At 35.8% G+C, this 20,848-nt stretch overlaps 1 protein-coding gene across 5 annotated transcripts in view; it reads left to right on the top strand.

Moving 5' to 3' along the window:
* Nucleotides 1-20,848, top strand: part of Lyst (lysosomal trafficking regulator) — a 152,773-nt gene that overhangs the window by 52,173 nt on the left and 79,752 nt on the right. For all 5 annotated transcript variants that reach the window (XR_013426631.1, XM_005320356.5, XM_040278134.2 and 2 more), the window contains 9 exons: nt 2,367-2,511; nt 3,120-3,293; nt 6,343-6,503; nt 7,169-7,359; nt 9,792-10,037; nt 10,758-10,931; nt 11,769-11,918; nt 15,063-15,200; nt 19,826-20,024. Coding sequence is in view for 4 of the 5 variants with exons in the window: in XM_005320356.5 (XP_005320413.2) it covers nt 2,367-2,511; nt 3,120-3,293; nt 6,343-6,503; nt 7,169-7,359; nt 9,792-10,037; nt 10,758-10,931; nt 11,769-11,918; nt 15,063-15,200; nt 19,826-20,024 (1,578 nt within the window). In the remaining variant the exon portion in view is untranslated. The remainder of the gene's footprint in view (nt 1-2,366; nt 2,512-3,119; nt 3,294-6,342; nt 6,504-7,168; nt 7,360-9,791; nt 10,038-10,757; nt 10,932-11,768; nt 11,919-15,062; nt 15,201-19,825; nt 20,025-20,848) is intronic.

Genomic DNA, 20,848 nt, shown 5'->3' with positions numbered 1-20,848 from the left:
CCTATAATCAGGGCAAAAATTGTGGCTCAGCAGCAGAGCACTTGCCTAGCATGTGTGTGGTTTGATTCTCAGCCTCGTCACCACATATAAATAAACAAAATAAAGGTCCATTGAAAACTAAAAAATATTTTTTTAAAAAGCAGTCTTTGGTGGAGGGAAATAAAATAAGTAGGATAATTCTTAAGGCCCATGGAATTAATATAATAATAAATATAATAATTGAATGAGACAGATTTTGAGGATTTTATATGTACATGGAAATGCAGACATCACTAACTATTCATCCTAGAAATCTTACCCACCCCTTGAATACTCTATTTTAGAACATAAGCCCCCACCCAATGTCTGATCTCCATTGATCTGTACATGGAAAGGAAAATTCCTAATGGCACAGTCAAGATTGAAGCAGAGGGAAAGTATCATCTAATTTCCACGGTTGGAATTCACTTTTCATAAATGCTTTCCATGTTACTAACAGCATAACAGTTGTATGCTTTTATGGGTTAGCCTTAGAGGCTAAACTTAAAAAAAAAAAAAAAATCTCGTCAAATAATTTGTTTCAGGTAGTTGTAATATCTTCTGTGGACGAAGTTTGCCCCCTGAGAGTGATAGTGCTGAAAGGGTACTGCCTGTCACGGCATTGCCGCTGCTGCCACCACTGCTGCTACTGATGTTTAACACGCCTTGTGCCCTTTTGGTTTGTGTGTTGTTTTGCCCAGCTCTCCCTGTGTTCATTTTTAACCCTGATAGCAAGTCAGTAAGGTGAGCGCTCACACTCTCCATACCTGTAGCTGAGGCTAAGCAACATGATCAAGTCACATAGCTGATAAGTGGTGGAATGGGACCAGGCCCATATGTGTTTAATTCCAAAGCTTAAACATCACTGTTCTGCTGAAAACAGATTGCTTTCTAATGTTGTAGTTGGGCATTCCCAATGTGAGCAAGATCTTAATAAAATGAATAATTGTACACAACTACTGAGAAAAGTAAAGATCCGAAAAATTTTTGAGAGATCTTTACTCCGTGCGAGACCCTGGGTTTGATCCTCAGCATCACATAAAAATAAAGAAGTTAAATAAAGAAATTGTGTTCAACTATAACTAAAAAGTAAATTTTAAAAAATTTAAAGATGTATTAGAAAACATTTTAAAAAGGTTATTGTGCATAAATACTAAAAAAAATCTAAAAACAGCAGACATATATAAAAATTTTTGAAGAGAAATGAAGAAAATATTGCAGTGATATCACCTATTCTGACATTGAACTGTATACATTTGAGGAGGTTATTTAACCTCTCAATTCTGTCACCCCCAATGTAGGGATAATAATATTCATCTCCTAAGATTTTTATGAGCCTTAAGTCAAGAAATATTTGCTATATTTCTGCTCTCTAATTCCTAGGTTCACACTGGTATTTGTTTTGTTCTTTTATTTGTTCAGGTTCAGATTTTATATAGAAATGTTTTTTAAATGTTAAAACATATATGAGTTCTCTATATCTTTCATATCTTGGGCACTGGTCCTCAAAATAACTATTGACTAACTCTTCCTCTTTAGGACTGTTGCCACTATGCTCAGAGGAGTATTCTTAAAAATTGGTGGTAATTATATCTGTTGACAACTAATATTTATGCAGTTTAACAATAATTAGTAATGTTTATATTTTGTAGAAGTCATAATAAGCCTTTGGATGTGCATTTTGGTAGATCTTAACATAGCTTTACATGAAGTCACAGGCATCATAGTAATAAGTAGTTCATCATATATAAGCAGGGTTCAAGTGGTGAGAGAGAGAAGTCAGAATCAATAACCAGATAGTGCTTAGCTGTAAGCACTTACCTCTTTGACTTAAAGAAACTATAATGTAGAGTTTTAGAATCTCTTAGCAGTTACATTCAAAGATCACTCACCAGGGAATCTAAATATTATTTTCAAACAGTATAATATGATCGATTTTTATGACAATTATGGAGTGAATTTGGTAGTGTGAGGTATATGACAATGTTGTGTGCTCTCTGGACCAGGGTCAATGATGCCCAGTCAAACGATAAAGGCAGCTTGGTGGAGATGGTAGTAAGTCATTGAGGTGGCAGCCCAACAGTCATGCTCACTACTGCTCTCAGTCATTATAGACTTTAAAACATAGTAACTTGTAAAGTGCTGGATAACTGTTGGCATGTATTATGCTCTTTTAGAGTTAGCATCTAAACTTTGGAAATATTGTTATTTGGAACAGGTGAAGTTCAGACATTCAGGTAAATACTCTGCTACAAATGAACCACCATGCATCATATTCTTTTAAATTTATTCTTTGCTCAATTTTTATGAACTGTTTTACTGACTATTCTAACATGTTTTTCTCATAGAGAACGAAAAACCAGAAGGTGCAGAGTATACAAATCCCAGTGAAAGACTCATCGAAGAAGGCTGCATTCACTTAATTTCCCTGGGATCCAAAGCATTGATGATCCAAGTGTGGGCTGATGCGCACAATGGCACTTTTATCTTCCGGTATCGATTATCCTTAAACCCCTAATGAATAGATGTGCATTTCAATAATTTAGACATTTAATATAAGAGCCAATAATGTGAAATAAGGCCCCAAACCAAACAAACCAATGCGTTACTTCAGAATATGTATTTTATAATGTTAGAAATGTTTCTAGGTATCTTGTATGCATTAGCTCTTCACTTTTTCAATCAAGTGAATCTACTCTCAAAGTAGATTAGACCTCCAGTATGTTCAGGCATTTGGACATTTATTAAAATAAATGTGAACCAAATATTACATTGTAATTTCTAACAAAGACAATGACTATGTATATAGAAATAATATTTGTTTACAAACTGATTTAGAAATTATTGCCCTAAATTAACACCAGCCAATGACCCTAACCTATCTTAGTTCATAAATTGAGGTAATAATATAATAATATAACTGATATTTTTGGTGTAAGAAAAAGACCTACTGACTTTTCAAGTTAGTTTATTTAAAAATAGAACTGATTTTTAACCTCACTTAAATATTTAGAATTGTAGTTCCTATGCATGTATTAAATAATAAAGTCAGAATTTTCATGTTTTTCAGCCAATCTGTTTTCTTCCCTTTTTTTCTGTAGTGTATGCATGGATTCAAATGATGATATGAAAGCTGTTTTACTAGCACAGGTTGAATCACAGGAAAATATTTTCCTCCCAAGCAAATGGCAGCATTTAGTACTCACCTACCTCCAGCAGCCTCAAGGGAAAAAGAATGTACATGGGAAAATCTCCACGTGGGTCTCTGGACAGAGGTATGAAGTGTTTTTTAAGAATACATATTAATTTCAGTCATAATTTTAATTAGTCTATTATAACTCTAGAAAGAGTTCAGAAAACTGAAAGTAAAATTTACTATATATTAACATAAAAAATTGTATTAGAGTTGGGTTTTTCTATTTATCCCTTTCATACAAAATAAATCTGCCATAGAATTAACAATTAAGGCTTAACACAGTGGGTCTGCTGTATGCATGGGTTCTGCTCTACAGATTCAACCAACCTCAGACTGAAAATATTCAAGAAAAAGTTGTGTTTATAGTGAATATATACAAGGTTTTTTCTAATTATTCTCTTCACAATTCAGTATAACAATTATTTACAAAGCATCTATGTTGTATTAGCTTTGGTAAATAATCTAGAGACGACTTAAAGTATACAGGAGGATATGGGTTATATGCAAATATGCCATTTTGTATGAGAGACTTGAGCATCCTCAGATTTTGATCTGCAGAGGTCCTGGGATGGAGGACAGCCCCCAATGGATACTGATGGATGATTGTATTTGTGTTTGGGGAGAATGCAGAAATTCTGGACATTTAGATATTTATGTACAATAAATATTAGATCAAAGAATAGACTATAATTTTATTCCTCAAACCCATGTTTTAAAAAAATTCACAAGGAATTATTTAAACAAATTGGCTAATAAAGCTAATACCTAAATTAAATTAGGCTCCTAAGAGAAATTACAATGAATAGAGAAAAATGTAAATGAAATTACAATGACTGTAAGAAAAATGGCTGGAAGAGACTAAATTAAATAATGAAGGGACATGGTAAAGATATTTGAGAGGATATACTGACTACCAAGCAGCCAAGTCTAGAGCTGAGCCCACAGACCATTCTACAGTGTGTCCTTTAGCTAGGTGCTTATACACATCTTCTAATGCCCAGAGCAGGCTAGACCACAGAAATAGCATGCATCCTTAGCACAAATCAACCTGTTCATCCATTCATCACATTTATTGAGCAATTACTGTGTGCCTGCCATTGCTGTAGGAGGCTGCAAGAATTGATTACTTTTAGCTGTGAAGCTTCAATGATGGAGGAAGGCAGGGAGAAGGGGCTTATGAATGGCTCTAGGGTAGCTGGTCCACAGTGCCTGCCATAGGAAAGAACAGGTTTGGCAGTTAAAATTAAGAATTCAGCTTTGTTTTATTCAGTTAAGAAAATAACTAATTAAAGCCTAATATCCGTATTCCAAATAAATGCTGTCTGGAAAGTTCTCAGTCTTCACACCTGCCTAAGCCTGAAATGGTAGCTGCAGCAATCAGTAAACTTGTTTGCAGAACATTGAGTCAAATTAGTTGGAGTTGGAGGTGGGGCTGTGAGTGGATGCCTCTTTCACCTCTTGGACTCTCTTATTTCTGGAACTCCTGACAAGGGTCAGCCATTGTATTAAGCACTTTACATGGAGTATCATTCTCCCCAAACACTATGAAGTTGGTGTATTTACTCTGTTTTACGTGAGTCAGCTGAAACCCAGAACAGGGTAAGGTAGCTGTCCAAAGTCATGGCACAGGCAAGGAGCAGAGCTGAGATTCGAACCCAAGCTCTGACCCTAACTGGAGCCCATGCTTTCAAACCCTGTACGGTAAAGCTGTGCAGCCATTTTCTGAATCAGGCTACCTGACAGATATGAAAACTAAGTATTAGACACATTTAGAGTGAGAGATTAGATTGTCATCACAGACAGTTCTGAAATTAGTATGATCACTTGATTCATTTTCTTTGTCCTCCCACTTATTTCTACATTCCTTTGAAGAACATTTTTTGTCATTTGGTACAAGTTAATGACTTAATTAGCAGAGCAGTGAGCATGTGAACAAGGGCAAAAATATTCTCATATTCAGTGCTTTTGTCACTTTCTGAGCTATAGATTAAAATTCAGCAAAGTAGCAGGATACAAAGAATAACTTAATAATACATAATAACAACTTAAAATGACTTATTAATATCTCATATAAGTTGCGATTTGATGAACAACACATAAATATGGTAGAAATATATAAAATAGTAGATAGTTATTGAATTTTTTTGCATTCATCTCGCAGTAGGTTTTCATTCACCCTTAAAAATTATATTATCATACTGTCACCAGGTGACAGTAGTGTTTTAGTTACAAACATTTTTTGTACCAAGGATTGTCTAGACTTAGCCTATTAAAATAGTCAATTTTGTTTGTGAAATATGAAACATGAAAACAAAAGGAAAATTTTAAATAAATATATACAAGGTTGAATTTCTTAAAAGGACCTAACCATGTTAGTTTATTCTAAATCTTCATCTTATTCACAAATTTTATCTAGACTTTGTCTTAATAGTTTACCTTCATTATCTTAATAAGAATTTAAGACATGCCTAAAGTAGGGGTGGAACTTGACACTCATTAGTTTCACTAGATGAAGAAGTCCTCCTAGCTTCCTTGCCTGTCTATGAGGAAAGCCTTGCTTTTCCTGTCCTTCATAAGCATCCCTGTAACCTTTATCCATGGAGAAAAAAGACTATTCCAAAGTTCTATAATCCTAAGCATTTAAAAAAAATGTGGTTAGCTTTGGCATTTCAGTGGTGAGACAAAGCAAAGCTTAGTGAAGTGACATTCTATTTCTGCTTAGTCTTCAAAGTCCTTTCAGAGGATATGAAATTTTAGGAATTGTTTACCAAAATAGTAGACTTCTTGGTAAAATTAGGGGATGGATGGTTGGTTGGTTTCTCTAAACCAGGAAGGCACATATGCAGAAGTCCAACAGTGACAAAAACTTGGAGTGAATGGCTGGTCACGCTCCCGTGACCTATTGTAGACTCTTCAGTCACCTTTCCTTTGTCTGCCTTTCTGTGGCGTGTGGATGGGCAGCACCTCTGACCCAAAGCAGAACCAGCATCCTCTCTTCCCATCACCAACCATCTATACTGAGCCAAGAAGCAGTATTCAAGAATGTCCCATCACTAAACTGTCATACTTTAAAATGCTTAGTTCTAGTACTCCCTGAAATCACTGTCTTGACTTTGTTTTCAATGCAGGAAGCCTGATGTCACTTTGGACTTTATGCTTCCAAGAAAAACAAGTTTGTCATCAGATAGCAATAAAACATTTTGCATGATTGGCCATGGCTTATCATCTCAAGAAGAGCTTTTGCAGTTGTCTGGAAAATGGGACCTGGGAAATTTGCTCCTCTTCAATGGTATATTTTCCCCTTGAAAGCATTTCCAAAATTTTCTTTCATTTAACAAATGTTAAGCTAAGTACATTAACCCAGCTAAAATGTAGATCTCTGTTCCTTCACCTGTGTTTAATAAATAGTATATTCCCAAGATCCTATGATGTACTTTTGAAGGACTTAAACCTTTTCAAATGTGGATCTTACGACTGAAATATACATTAAGTGCATCTCCCTCTATCCCACTCCAAACATTAAATCAGCATAATTTTACAGTATTGAAAAATGCAGTATCAGGACTAGTAAATGTAGAATGGTTCTCTCTTTTATTTATAATTTTAATGTTTCCAGTCAATACTAAATTTGCCAGGGTGGGGATATACAAGTTAAAAATATGTCATTAAACCTGGCATATAGTGGTATTCAGATAGTGCTTTTTGAAATATGGGAAGGAATAAAGACATCAATTCAAGTTTATTTTAAAATGGAATTTACCAAAATATATTTTCCATTTATTAAAAACAAAAAGCAAAACAAAACCAAAAGCTTATTTTCTGATTGAAGGAACATATAGATAGATGTAGTGAATAGTTGATAGAATCTGGCAAAAAGAACCCTTGTCCTCTTGTCCTCCGTGACAGATTCTGCTTCAGTTTTTAAGTGACTAACTGTATTTCTCTGCTACTCAGGAGCGAAGATTGGTTCACAAGAAGCCTTTTATCTATATGCCTGTGGACCCAATTATACATCCATAATGCCGTGTAAATACGGCAAGCCCATGAATGACTGCTCCAAGTATATTAATAAAGAAATTTTGCGATGTGAACAAATCAGAGAACTTTTTATGACTAAAAAAGATGTGGATGTTGGTCTCCTAACTGTAAGTTTTAATTTTAGAAATTTAAACTTTAGAGTAAACTTTATATAGGTATGTTTATTGAAATATATAATTACCATGCATTAGATTTCTAATTTTTCATTTTGTTCCTTAATATTTTCTTACAGTATTTCTTATAATATTTTATTTTTTCCTGAAAAAATACTCAAAACACTTTGTCACTCTGTCATAATTTCAGGTTTTAAATTTATATCTATTTTTCCTTGGAATTATATTTCTCTAATAATTTTATCAGTTTATTTTATACCTAGTAAAATTTCAGGAAAAATGTTTGTGATACAGTGAAAATATAAGCCTTATATACTTTTTATAATATTGCTCATTATATTTCCTTTTCATTCTTAACAAATAAATACTAATGTTCATTTATACTATTAGTTTTAATTACATGTATCAGATTTTTGAAAACTGGTTTTTTAATATTAGTAGAAGCTAACAATATTGCCTTCAAAGTATTGCTAATATGATACTCTCTGTTTTGTTTTATTTTGTTTTTAACATTATTCTAATGTTTTGTTCTACCAGTATACAGTTTAGGAACTACTGGTGGGGATTTTGCATTAATAACAATTAGAAAACAGATTTCTTAGTCTTAGAAGAGCTACTAAAAACTGGTACATCTGGCCATGAAACTGTTCCTCCTCTTGTTGTCTTATTGTGTGGGGTTTTGGGGTTTTGTTTTGTTTTTCTTTTCTTTTCTTGGAATGGGGGTTGGTTCTGTTTTTGTGGTGCTAAGAATAAAACGCAGGGTCTTGTGCACTCCAGGCAATGGCCATGCCACTGAGCTGCCTCCCTGGCTCTTCCTCTTGTTTCTTGTAAGAATTACAATTGTAGGCAGAGATTTCTTACTTGAATCAGGCCACTATTTGGGAATGTATTTGTTATTGTTGAGATTTATGTTTCAAATAAAAAATTATATGTAGCTCAGTGGCAGAGTGCTTGCCTACTATTGGGAGGCCCTGGGTTCATGCCACAGCCCCCTCCTCCACAAATAATTTTATAATTCTATAACATTTGACTAAAGGAGAAATTATAGTACAAATGTTTTGTAAAACACATATACATCTTAATGCTATCAAATATATATCTGTGGCAAAATAGAAACAATGGATAACTGTGGAGTTTATCAGAAGTTCTGACATTAGGCATGTAATCTCTTATCTCTACGGAATAGTTTTACATGGTGTGTGCAGAGTGGGCCTGGGTAGGTTTTGGCTATCAGCTATTATCAGGTGGGGACCAGAGATGCTAACTGGTCTAATTACCAAGGTCCACTCACTGAGAAGATTCACTGATGTTTGGCAGAATACCTGGATAGGAGCTTCTGATGGAGTGGGTCTGTGGTGTGGCCAAGAGCATGCCTTTTTTGGTAAACTCCTGTGTGACCCTGCTGCTACTGCTGCTGCTGGTTGGGGTCATGATTTGAGATACTCTGCTTTAGGGAAAGTGAGGTACTTAGACAAGTATTTGTTCAAGTAATAATTTTATCTCAATCATGTACAACAGACTGTGTAGATTCTTTGGCTGGTTTACAGATATACTTGTTGGTGTATGTATCTGATGAAATGGTACTTAAATTGCCATGAATCATACATGACTAAAGCCCAGGATTCCCTCCGCTTGTATGAGAAGACACCTGGGCCTGGGCTGCGCAGCTGCTGCCACTGAGACCACCTCAAAGTTCATTCTGCATTTAAAACTTACGTTACTTTTTAAAGCAGTTCGAAAAAACTTGGCAGGGAGCTAGAAACTATTCAAAACTACCATATGAATGGGAGAAATATTGAAAGTTCTACTTAATTTTATTTAGTTGTGCTGACAGGATGGAATTCTATTCTAACACAAAAATGTAGTTCAGAGTCACTTTTAAATTAATTATAGGCTGGGATTCCACCTCTTGGGTCCCCTTCTTCCTCTGGGAGAAGTCTTTTCTGCTGTCCTTTAATAAACTTCTAATTTCTACTCTGAAAAAAAAAATTAATTATAGGCCCATGAGCAAATCTAAAGCCAAAATTTCAAATGATTTGACCAGGGTCTCCATATTCCTAAGTGCTTAGGACAGTGCTTTGTTTATAATGAGTGTGGTCTAAGACTTAGCTGTTATTAGTAGTGATGGTAAATATGATTTCATGCTTATTCTAAGCTGACCAAAGCTGGAATCCTTCTCAATCTCAATGTGTTTATATTTTCAGTCACAACTTAGTGACAGTGATTTCCCTTTGGGAAGCAGCCTTTCTTCTCATGTTCATCTTTATTCAGTGTAATAGCCATTTAAAAAGCAAAACAAAACAAAACAACAACACAAAGATAAAGACTACCTGGGTGTCTTTCCACTTTGAAATATTTATTTGCCAGTTGATGACTTAACCTTTTAAACTTTGTTTTGTAATTAAAGGAAAATATTTGTGTTTCAGGAAAGTCTTTCCATTGTTTATACAACTTATTGTCCTGCTCAGTATACCATCTATGAGCCAGTGATCAGACTCAAAGGTCAGGTGAAAACCCAACTCTCTCAAAGACCCTTCAGTTCAAAAGAAGTCCAGAGCATCTTGCTAGATTCTCCTCAACTAAAAAACCTCCAGCCCACTGAGTGTAAAACGATTCAAGGCATTCTGCACGAGGTTGGCGGAGCTGGTATCTTTGTTTTTCTCTTTGCTAGGGTAAGACTCATGGATTATAGTTTTGTCTAAAAAGAATCTACTTCTTTATTATTGATTAAGAGTTCTTTATGAATTATAAAAAAGCTACACCTAACCATACTAAGATAAAAATCTCATATTAAGGATGACATAAAGCTTTCTGCAACAGATGGTTAAGGTTTCTTCTAATTTATGAAGATTTTAGAAGTTTTCTGTTATCCACAATTGTAATTAGAACAATCAAATGTTAAATTATGAGATTTTAAATTGCCTTTGGAAAAGAATGCATACTACAGTAATGGTGTAAAGAAATTTTTTTGGTACTAGGGATTGAACCCAGGGGCACTTAACCACTGAGCCATATCCCCATCCCTTTTTATATTTTATTTAGAGACAGGGCTCGATAAGTTGCTGAGGCTGGCTTTGAACTTGTGATCCTGTTGCCTCAGCCTCCCCGAACCACTGAGATTACAGGCATGCACCACTGCACCTGGCAAGAAATGTAATTTTAAAAATTAGATTTGTGAAAAGTTATCCTTAAATCTTCCCAATGCATAGAGAAAAAACTCCAAAGGTCAACAAATAAGTGAAAGAAAATTTTTAGTTTATTTGGGTTAGGAGTTTTTTTTTTAAAGAGAATAAATACAGAAAATTTGATATGAAAGAATGTAGGTAATCACATGTGTTAAATTTTTAGTCTCAACAGATTAGGAGAAAAATATATCCACCTCTTGTTTTTAGGTTGTTGAACTCAGTGACTGTGAAGAAACTCAGGCATTGGCACTGCGAGTCCTGCTCTACTTAGTTAAATTCAACCAACAGAGAGCTCATGAATTAGAAAATTGTAATGGGCTTTCTATGATTCATCAGGTGTTGATCAAGCAGAAATGCATTGTTGGCTTTCACATCTTGAAGGTATGACTTCTTAAAGTCAATTCCCATAGTTTCTATGAGTGATTCTCACCCTTCATTAGAGTCTTCCAGTAAGAATCTTGGGTTTCAGTGATTCCCGAGAAAAATGAAAGAAACTCATTATTGTATATTTAAGCAAACTCATGTACTCTTTTGGTTCTTTCCATCATTCAAGTAATTACATTTTTCATTTTATAAAGCATTTTAGACAAGTAAGAAAAAACTCAAAGAATTTTAGACTTGGCTGGACTGTAGATGTCCTCAGGCTGGCTCCTCATGCTGTGGACTGATGGTCTTCATCCCACAGTTTTGGAAGAGATTACAGTTTATAGGAACCAGAGATGTACGTTTGTATCAGGCAGTGCTACTATAGTTAGTTTTAAAGGTATAAATGCCTAAGTCATTGTATATTTAAATACTCATCTATCTAAAAGCTGGATGGTAACATTGTAAAAGTATTTCTCTGTGAGTACTGGTATTAAGGCAGAAGTTGATTTCTCTGTCCTTGATCCCAGCCCCACCTCTTTAAACTGTCAAGATCTATACATTTCTGACATAAATCCTTACTATTAATAGCAGATTGTTTCCACTTAAAAAATAAAAATAAGATGTGGATGGTTTTTGTGTCTGAAACTGAGTAATTGCTTACAAACAGTTAGAAGTTCAGGATTTTCTGTTTATTTGAGTTGCAACACAAAACAAAGACACTTTATGAAATGGTGAATTAGTAACTAATATTCCTTTTAATGTTAAGACTGCAGATTGAAAACTTAATATTTCTATTGATTGTTTGTCTAACCACTCATTAATACATCTCATATTGGTGCTGGTTTTCCATAGACCCTTCTTGAAGGTTGCTGTGGGGAGGACATTATCCATATCAATGAGAATGGAGAGTTCAAGTTGGATATAGAGTCTAATGCTATAATCCAAGATGTTAAACTCTTAGAGGAGCTACTGCTTGACTGGAAGATATGGAATAAAGCAGAGGCATGTAAAAATATATACTTCTTTTTCATTTTTTATTGTGTTAGAATGCACATAACATAAAATTTACTTTTTAAACCATTTAAGTGTACAGTTCAGTAGTATAAAGCATATTCACAGAGTTGTGCAACATCACCACTGTCTTTCTCCATGATCCTTTCCATCTTGTAAAGCCACAGCTCTGCACCTGGTAAACAATAACCCCCCATTTCCCCTTCCACAGCCCTGCAGCCATCATTGTATTTGCTGCCTCTGTGGACTCGACTACTCCAAACAGCTCATCTAAGTGGAATCATATAGTGTTTGTCTTTTATAATTAGCTCACTTCACTTAGCGCAATGTCTTCATAGGTTCATCCAGATGTCATAGGTTTAAATTTCCTCCTTTTCCAAAGTAGAGTAATATTCTATTGCATGTGTCTACCACATTTCACTTTCCATTCTCTGTCCAGGGATATTTGCCTTGCTTCCAGATCTCAGCTATTATGAATATAGATAGATGTGTATACCCTCAAATATTCACCTAATCATTCTTCTAAACCACATAATGAATTTACTACTTCAGTGTAATATTCATTGTAAGTGGAAATCTGGGATTATTTCCCATGCTGAGTTTTGAACAGCCATGGTAATACTCAGTTGGAGGGTCATGATCAGAACTTGGGCTGGCTCAGAATACTATAATCAGGCAGGAGCACATGGTGCATTTAGATCCCCTTTGGGACCTACATTTAGCATAAACTCCAAAAAAGGGGATTTTAAGAGTCTGGGGAACCAGGTCCAAGAGACAGAAATGGATGTCCTTTTGAGCAGAGGAGCTACACTGGCCAGGAGGCACAGTCTGGATCATGCCAAGGGCAAGACTTTGTCAGAAGCATGAAATAACGTAGAAAGACAGTAGGTCTAGGCATAGCATCTCAACACCTGAAGTGGATGAGCTGGTTTTCATAGGACTCATCCAGGGAATGGGTACAGGGCTGTTTACTTTCTGCCTTGGCTTTCAGCAGTTGTAGTGGTGTGGGGTCAGACAAGCTGCTCACTTCTAAAATAGACTGTGCCTATTATGTGTGGCAGGGTTTTAGAAGTTACTGGCGATATTATCTATTTTATTTATTTATTTATTTTTGTAGTTGTATATGGACAGCATACCTTTATTTTATTTGTTTATTTTTATGCAGTGCTAAGGATTAAACCCAGTGACTCACACATGCTAGACAAGTGCTCTGCCATAGAATTATGGCCTCAATCCTACTGGTGATTTTTAAAAAACAATAGACTGTCTGTGATTAGTTGAAATATAACAATATTATCAGCAAATGTAATTATTTGAAGAGCTATTCTAAGTATATATCTTTAGAATTTTTAAAAAATTGATTATTCCCACTGGATATGGTTGTGTGTGCCTGTAGTCCCAGTTATTTGGGATTGCAGGTTCAAGAACAGCCTCCACAACTTAGCAAGACTCTGTCAAAATAAAAAATAAAAAGACCTCAGAGTGTACCTCAGTGGTAGAGCACCCCCGAGTTCAGTTTCCAGTACTAGAGAGAGAGAGATTATTCCCAAATTTGACTTGGCTTTCGGCAGTTGTAGTGGTATGGGGTCAAACAGGCTGCTCACTTCTAATATGGACTGTAATGAGTTGTGAAGCCAAAAAAATAAATAAATAAAAAACTTTTCTAATCTATCAGTAATAAAAATGAATTAGCTAAAAATTTCTAGAAAATAATTATTTTTCTACTCATTGTATAGAAAATTTTTATAAAATTGTTGTTATATGAAGAGGAAGTCAGCCACAAACTTAAAAGTATTAAAAAGTAGTGCCAAGCAACTAACCCAACTACTGCTGTTTTTCGTATGTTGTGGTATTGATGATATTTGTCAGTTTGTGTTCACTTTGTAATTTGTCATGATTTCTCATTCTGAATAAAGATTTATTTTAAGATCTGAAAAATAGAAGATATATGTTTCATGTAGCAGAGAAGGTAAACACATAAAGGGATAGCATAAAAATTAATAAAAAAATTAGATGAAAGGCTGTATAAGTATATAATAAAGAATATGCTCAACTGGAGATTGGAATATCTATCCTAACTAAATTTAGACAGTTTATTTAGTATTTCAGAAGACCATGAAAATATGGGGTTGATTTAATTTTTTTATCACATTCAAAAATGATAAAATACACATACACTTTGAAGGATTTGAAATAAGGATTTCCTTCCTAAGTAGTTGTTTTTAACAAAATCTGGTTTTTGTGTTGGCCATTGAGTAGCAGGGGCACTGTTTCATTTTGGTACTCTTTGTCAGTCCCAAGTCAAGTTTTCATACTGGGGCTGCCTTTCTTCTAGGTGTCTGTGTTTGGATTTCGGTTCCGTCTTCTGAAGAGAGCGGCCTTGCTTAGAGTAGTACAGTTAAGTCTGACAGTTCCTTGGCTTTTCTGTTGTTCATCACTGTCAGATAATGATAGGAGAAATAATAAGATCTGCAACCCAGGCCAGTTATTGTAACTTTTTGTCAATAGCATTATTGAAAGATCAATTAGAGGAATAAGATGAGGTGAAGATAATCTTTCAATTATTATCAGTGAGATCCTTTTTTCGTGCTATTCTGGATAATTTTATTGATTCAATATAGGAGGAACATTTTAAGGCACCTTCAAAGGATACTAACTACTCTTTGAAGATGCATAATCTTTAATAGCTCGGAGAATTCTATTATGTTTCACATTGACCAAGATGCAAATTACTGTTGAGTTTTCTATGTTTTAAATAACACCACTTTTTGAAAAAATTATTTGAAAATAACTTTCCATCTTGTAAAGCCATATTGGTAATGTATGTTTCTTTAATCAGAATAAGTAATTCAAGATAATTTACCTTTTGAAAACATTTATTAATGCCATGAAAAGGGTAATGTACTAAAGCACTTAAAACAATATTGTATTCATCACAGGAATTTAGAAATGACCTGTTGACTACAAAGAATAATTGTAGGGAAATAAATTTTTAAGATTAACTTTTTTCAGGTGAATTTAATGTTTGGCATTAAATGTATGCACAGTGATAGTTTGTCATTTTTGTAGTCTTCTCAAAAGCCTGTGGCAGTTTCTGAGCATCTGTGTGCTAACTGTGTGCGTTTGTTCTCTCAGCCTGGCGTGTGGGAGACTCTTCTCGCAGCTCTGGAAGCCCTCATCCGTGTAGAGCACCAGCATCAGTGGTTTAACACGCAGCAGTTGCTGAAAGCCCGGGCAGTGCACCACTTCCTGCTAACGTGTCAGGTTCTGCAGGTACCCTCCTCTGCCTTGGCCAGTGGCTCTCTGCACTTGTTTCTCTCTAATAACTCAACTCTGAGCATCAAATCTTAGTGGGATTTTTTTTCTCTTTTCTTCTTATTTATCTCCAGGCTCTTCTTTCAACTTTTGCCTCTTGATCTCACACTGTCATCTTTCCTAACTCAAATGACAAAAGAACAGCAACCACTAAGCTTCTGAGGGTTTTCTTTTTGTGTTGGGATAGAATGGTAATTTAATTGTCTCTCAAACTGTAGCAATAGCTGATGAATCTTATTCTAGTATTCCTTAAATAGCAACTTACAACTATGTATTGTTTTAATAAGCATTGTTTGCTGAAGACCTGCTTTATATACTTGAATTAGCCTTGTGTCTAATATTGCAGAGAAAGTAAACCAATGACCTGTTGAGAAATAATAAGACCTGCAACCCAGGCCTATGTAAAAAAAAAAAAAATAGGTCAAAGGCTGTATAAATATACAATAAAGAATATGCTCCATGGAGACTGGAAGATCTATATTAACTAAATATTGGACACATATATTGAACTAACATTTATTGGACTAAATATTGAAAATATACCCACTGTGTTAAAAAGTCATACTAACTTCCTGAGTTACATTGTAGTGTCTGTGCTATGGCCTGGTTTCTAGTCAAATTCCTTTCTTTGCTTTTACAGATGCCCTTTTACCTGATTAGTTGGTATATTGGGCTATTTTCCAATTTTTTAAAGTGTCTGAGGCCTCTGTTAGAAGTTAGACAAGTGCAGATGTTCATGGGATTAGTGATTTTTCGCGTTGGTAATGCCTGTGCTTCAGTGACTCTGGGGCTTCTCGTTGTGGATGAGTGACATTCACCCTCTGAGACATCCTTACAAAGCTCTTGCCATCTGATGGCCACATACTTCCTCTTACGCCGCTGAACCCAGATTTCATTCCCTTTACACAAGAGAGACTTCTCCCCACTTGAGGCATGTAATGTTCTCATTGCCGCAGAGGTATTGATTCCATTCTTGTCATCTGGCCAACTCCTATTTATTCTTCATGCTTCAACTTAAACCTTGCTTTCTAAGAGAAACCTGACCTGCTTTTTCCATCAAGATTAATCCCTTCCCCTATGCACTCTTACTCTCACTGTGTATACCAATATGTAAGTTTACATTATTTATAAGATTATAGTTTATTTCCTTCTGTAGCCCTCCTGAGGGCAGGGATATGTTTTTTGTTGATCACTCCATAAGCCTAAACCTGGCACACAAAGTACCTAATAACTCTCTGTTCAATGGACAAATTCTGAAAAAGAGGCAAGAGCCCTTCTGTGGGGAGCCACACTGAGTGACCACGCCTTCCCATCCTGATGCACCAGGGGATCTGAAAGATCACTGTGGTCTGGCACAGTAGTACCATGACTCGTGACTCTTATCTTTTCCTCACTCAGATAGCAAGGCCAGTCTCTGAGTGGGGCATACCCTTGGGTTGAGCTACACTCACCTATTCCTTTGTAATCCTACCCCTTTGCCCTGTTTGGGATAGAATGTTCCATGGAAATGCCCTTTGTATGTTCCCTTCTCTTGCTCTGCCTTTGGGTGGCCTTCCTAGATGTCAGTCAACCTGCTGACAGCAGACATCACAGAGCTAGACTCAGCCCTTGAAACCTGACCCCTTGCCTCATTTGAATGGCTTCTCCCCAGTAAGAGGGTTTAGCCCTCTCTCTCTCTTTCCATGCACCCCTAAGGTCAGAGAAGCTGCTACAGGACCCAAAGAAAAAGGTATCTCTGCCTCTGTGTGGTTATTTCATGCAGCTCAGTTCTCCTGGAGTGACACTAAGTGTGTTACTTGTGGAATGTGACACCCTTCAATGCCTTTCTTGGCCCCTGTGGAAATTAGATTATTGTCTTCAGAAATACAAGACAGTGGAATGGGGGTGTGGCTCAGTGGTAGTGCACTTGCCTACACCCTATGCTCTGGGTTGTTTCCCCAAGACGAAACACAAAACCAAAAACAATACAGTACAGTGATCTCTCAGGACCCTTGCTTACTGAATGTTTTATGCATCCTTTATATATATAAATTTTCTTCTAAATCTATTTCTGTTTATATCCAGTTTGAAATTATTAGACAATTTGCAATGAATTTAAATGAAAATGTGAGATTCTTATTCATCTTTTAACTTAGAGGCTTCAATCTATATATTTTTATTTTCATATTATTTATAAAAATGATAGAAAAATCAAGGAACCAATTCCTTTTCCTGAAAAGTGTGTATTTCTTTACCCCCTTCATTTAAAGAGCCCATTTATCAAATTAACAGCTGTTTATTAAGCATAGCTTTTCATTGGGTATTATGGAAAGTATTTAAAGTAATGAAGTTAGTCTTTGCCTTTAAGGAGTCTGAACCTCTGTGGTATTTCAGGAAGATTAGCAAATGGGTAACACATTGGATATGAGGCAGTTTGATCAGTTTGAGAACAGTGTGAAGAGCCTGATCTAAGGCACTAAGGGTGGGAGTAAAAAAGTAGGGAGCAAATATGAAAGAGGTTAATGAATATGACTTGCTTCTAATAAAATGGGAGCTTCAGGAGTCACACGTGACATAAAATTTCAACCTGGGATAATAAAAGACATTATAAAAAAAATGGTGGTGACTGTGAAGCAGTGGGAATAGATGGGGGCACCATGGGATGACAGCTGAGGTGAGAAATGGTAGGAGGCTGAGGTAATGGGCACCTTGGGATGGATGGCTGAGGTGAGAGATCATAGGAGGCTTAGGTGTGCTTCTTCGGAAGCATCCATCCTCAAGATATGAAACTGGAAAAATCAGCTGTAGGAAGAGGTGTAGAAAGGGTAGCTGAAGAAGAAGAGAAGAATCAGAAAACCCAGAAAAACAAAAGCCATGGGCAAGAAGAGGGAAGAACATACACATAAGGTGGTACCAGGAGCCCAGTGATGGAGAAAGTTCAGAGAAAATGTTGGCCGAAATGGGCTATGACCTTGAACATTCTTAATGCCTTGTAAGATATCAGTACAATGGAAAAGACAAGAATTAGATTTCAAGGACTTCAGACAGTATGTGAGGTGGATCATGGGAGGCAGTAAGAGCAAGCTATTATTTAAGTCTAGCAGCAAGAGCAAAGAGAAAAACAGAATTACAAAAGATTGATTTAAGGGATTTTTTTTTTTAAAAATGAAATAGAATACCAGACTATTTTTTAATAAGTGGAGCAAGCAAGTTTGAAGAAACATGGGCTGGAATGGCTTAGGAAAGAACACCTGATAATGCAACCAGGAGAGTTGGGGAGGTGCAAGAGGTGCTGTTGAGAAGAAAGGCAGATGGTGTGGCAGAAGTAGCTTTGAACTGGAAGTCAGATGAATTTTCCTGTTTTAGTCTGGCCACTCTACAGTTGGGAGACACTGACACAGGGGTTTTGTGTTTGTTTTTGTAGACTCAGTGTTCTCTCACATTTATAGTAGTCAGACTAAATTGTCTCAAAATTAAAATCTACCTTTTAAATACTCTAATTCAGCAGTGCTTAAGAGTCAAAGAGGAATAGATGTAGAGACATGTATGTGGACATAGGGAGAAGGAAGATGAAGAAGTTTACCTCCCAAACTCTTGACCTAGAAGCCTACTGCTACCCATTGGGAAAGTGGAATTGGAGGACATAAAGTTGTATCAGTCTCTACTTTAGTAATTACTTGACATTCTGTCAAGTCTCACTATTCCAAGCAGTAGATGATGCAGTAGGGGGTTAGAAGCCTGAGTTAAGTTATAGTTGCACTATTTATATATTTTCTGTAGCACTTAAGCTAGTCACATAACTTCCTTTTTAGCCTCTTATTCTAGAAATAAGAAAGAAAACCCCTTTAGAGCCATTGTGAGAAAGAGCTGTGTAAATCAATGTACAGTATGCAGTGTAACTAGCTTTATGTACACGTTTTCCCTATGGATTTCATAGAAGCAGTATAATAGAAGAGGAAGTCAAAGTCATAGAAATAGTCACAGTAATGATGGTATTGACATTTATAGTTTTGTGCACACAAAAATTTCATATTTTAGAGCATTTTGGATTTTCAGATTATGGATGTTCAATTGTAAAGAGTATGCAAGGTTACAACAACAACAAAAAAACCTCTAAGATTTGAGGCATGTCTGATCTCACTTGGATGTGTGAGTTTACTATGTGCGAGGCATTGTTTTAAGAGTCTGTGTATTTGTTCCTTGTAAGAACTCTGTGAAGTAGCATTAGCGTTTTTCCCATATTATCGACAGAGAAGTGGAAGAGTGGAGGTATTGAAAAGCACACCTGAGATGACGCTGCCAGGGAATGAAGGAGCCGGAGTGTAAGCCTAGGCGTTGGACTTTGGAGTCCATGCCCACAGTGCTGTGATGTGACTTTCCTCAGTCTATTAAGATATGTGGGATAAATTGCTATCGGCTTTAATGAACTTTTAATAACAAGATTACTTGACTTGAAAAATAGCAACTCAACATAGTGGTAAATAAAGTCTGATTAGAGTAGTAAACCAGCCGAATTCTCTTAAAAAGAATATCGTATTTAAATGAAAAATATTTTTTAACTGTTCTCTTTAAATCTAAAGAGAATTTGATTTTTATTTTTTCAGGAACACAAAGAGGGGCAACTTACATCCATGCCCCGAGAGGTTTGTAGATCATTTGTGAAAATTATTGCAGAAGTCCTTGGATCTCCTCCAGATTTGGAGTTATTGACGATTATCTTCAATTTCCTTTTAGCAGTTCACCCTCCTACTAATACTTATGTTTGTCACAACCCCACAAACTTCTACTTCTCTTTGCATATAGGTAGGTATGACATTTTTGTTCAATCTTCTGTCCCATTGGCCCACTTGATTCACATTTGTTTAATATTTGTTGAATGGCCTATCTGAGCTAGAAACTGCTCTAATTACTTACTGGAGTAGAAACAGGACACCGGGTTATGGAATGAACCTGACTGATCTCTGCCTTCAGGGAGCCTGAGTACCTAGGAGAAAGGAAACACTCAGATGGTAGTGTGTATTAGAAACAAAAGTAAAGCTAATGAGACTTCAAAGGAGAAAGAGTTTAATTAGACCATTATATACAGAGAGTATTTAATAGATTACACAATTATCTGTTGTGGGCATTGAAGAATTTAGGTAGAATTTGATAGGTAGTTTGGAGAATTAGCACTTCAAGCAAAGAGAATAACTTGAAGAGAGGAAAATAGAAAAAATAGAGATTTTTCCTAACCATGTATATAGGATCTATAAAGGACAAATGAGAAATAATACCATATTAAGGCATTTATTTATTTGTTTTCCCCAAGGTCATGTTAAATGAGTCCTTTAATGAAAGGCTAGAGATTTTGAACTTATATTCTAGTTAGAGATCTTTGAAAAAGGGGTTTTTAAATTTTATTTTGCTTTGCTCATTTACTTGTTTGTTTTTGAACAGAGATGTGATGTAAGCAAATTATTGTAGGATTTAGGAGTAGGAAACTAGGAGCAGTAAGTTCAATTAAGTAATCTGTAGGAGAATGAAATAACAGAATATACGCATAGTAGCAGTAGAACTGGAAAAGAGGGATAAAAGGAGAACTGAGAAGGTTAGGATGGGATGAATGGGGTGTTAGGGTAGAAGATAAT

Source organism: Ictidomys tridecemlineatus, chromosome 10 (assembly GCF_052094955.1).
Source record: "Ictidomys tridecemlineatus isolate mIctTri1 chromosome 10, mIctTri1.hap1, whole genome shotgun sequence".
In the NCBI taxonomy this organism is placed as follows: Eukaryota; Metazoa; Chordata; class Mammalia; order Rodentia; family Sciuridae; genus Ictidomys; species Ictidomys tridecemlineatus.
This window is presented reverse-complemented; position numbering and strand designations above follow the sequence as displayed.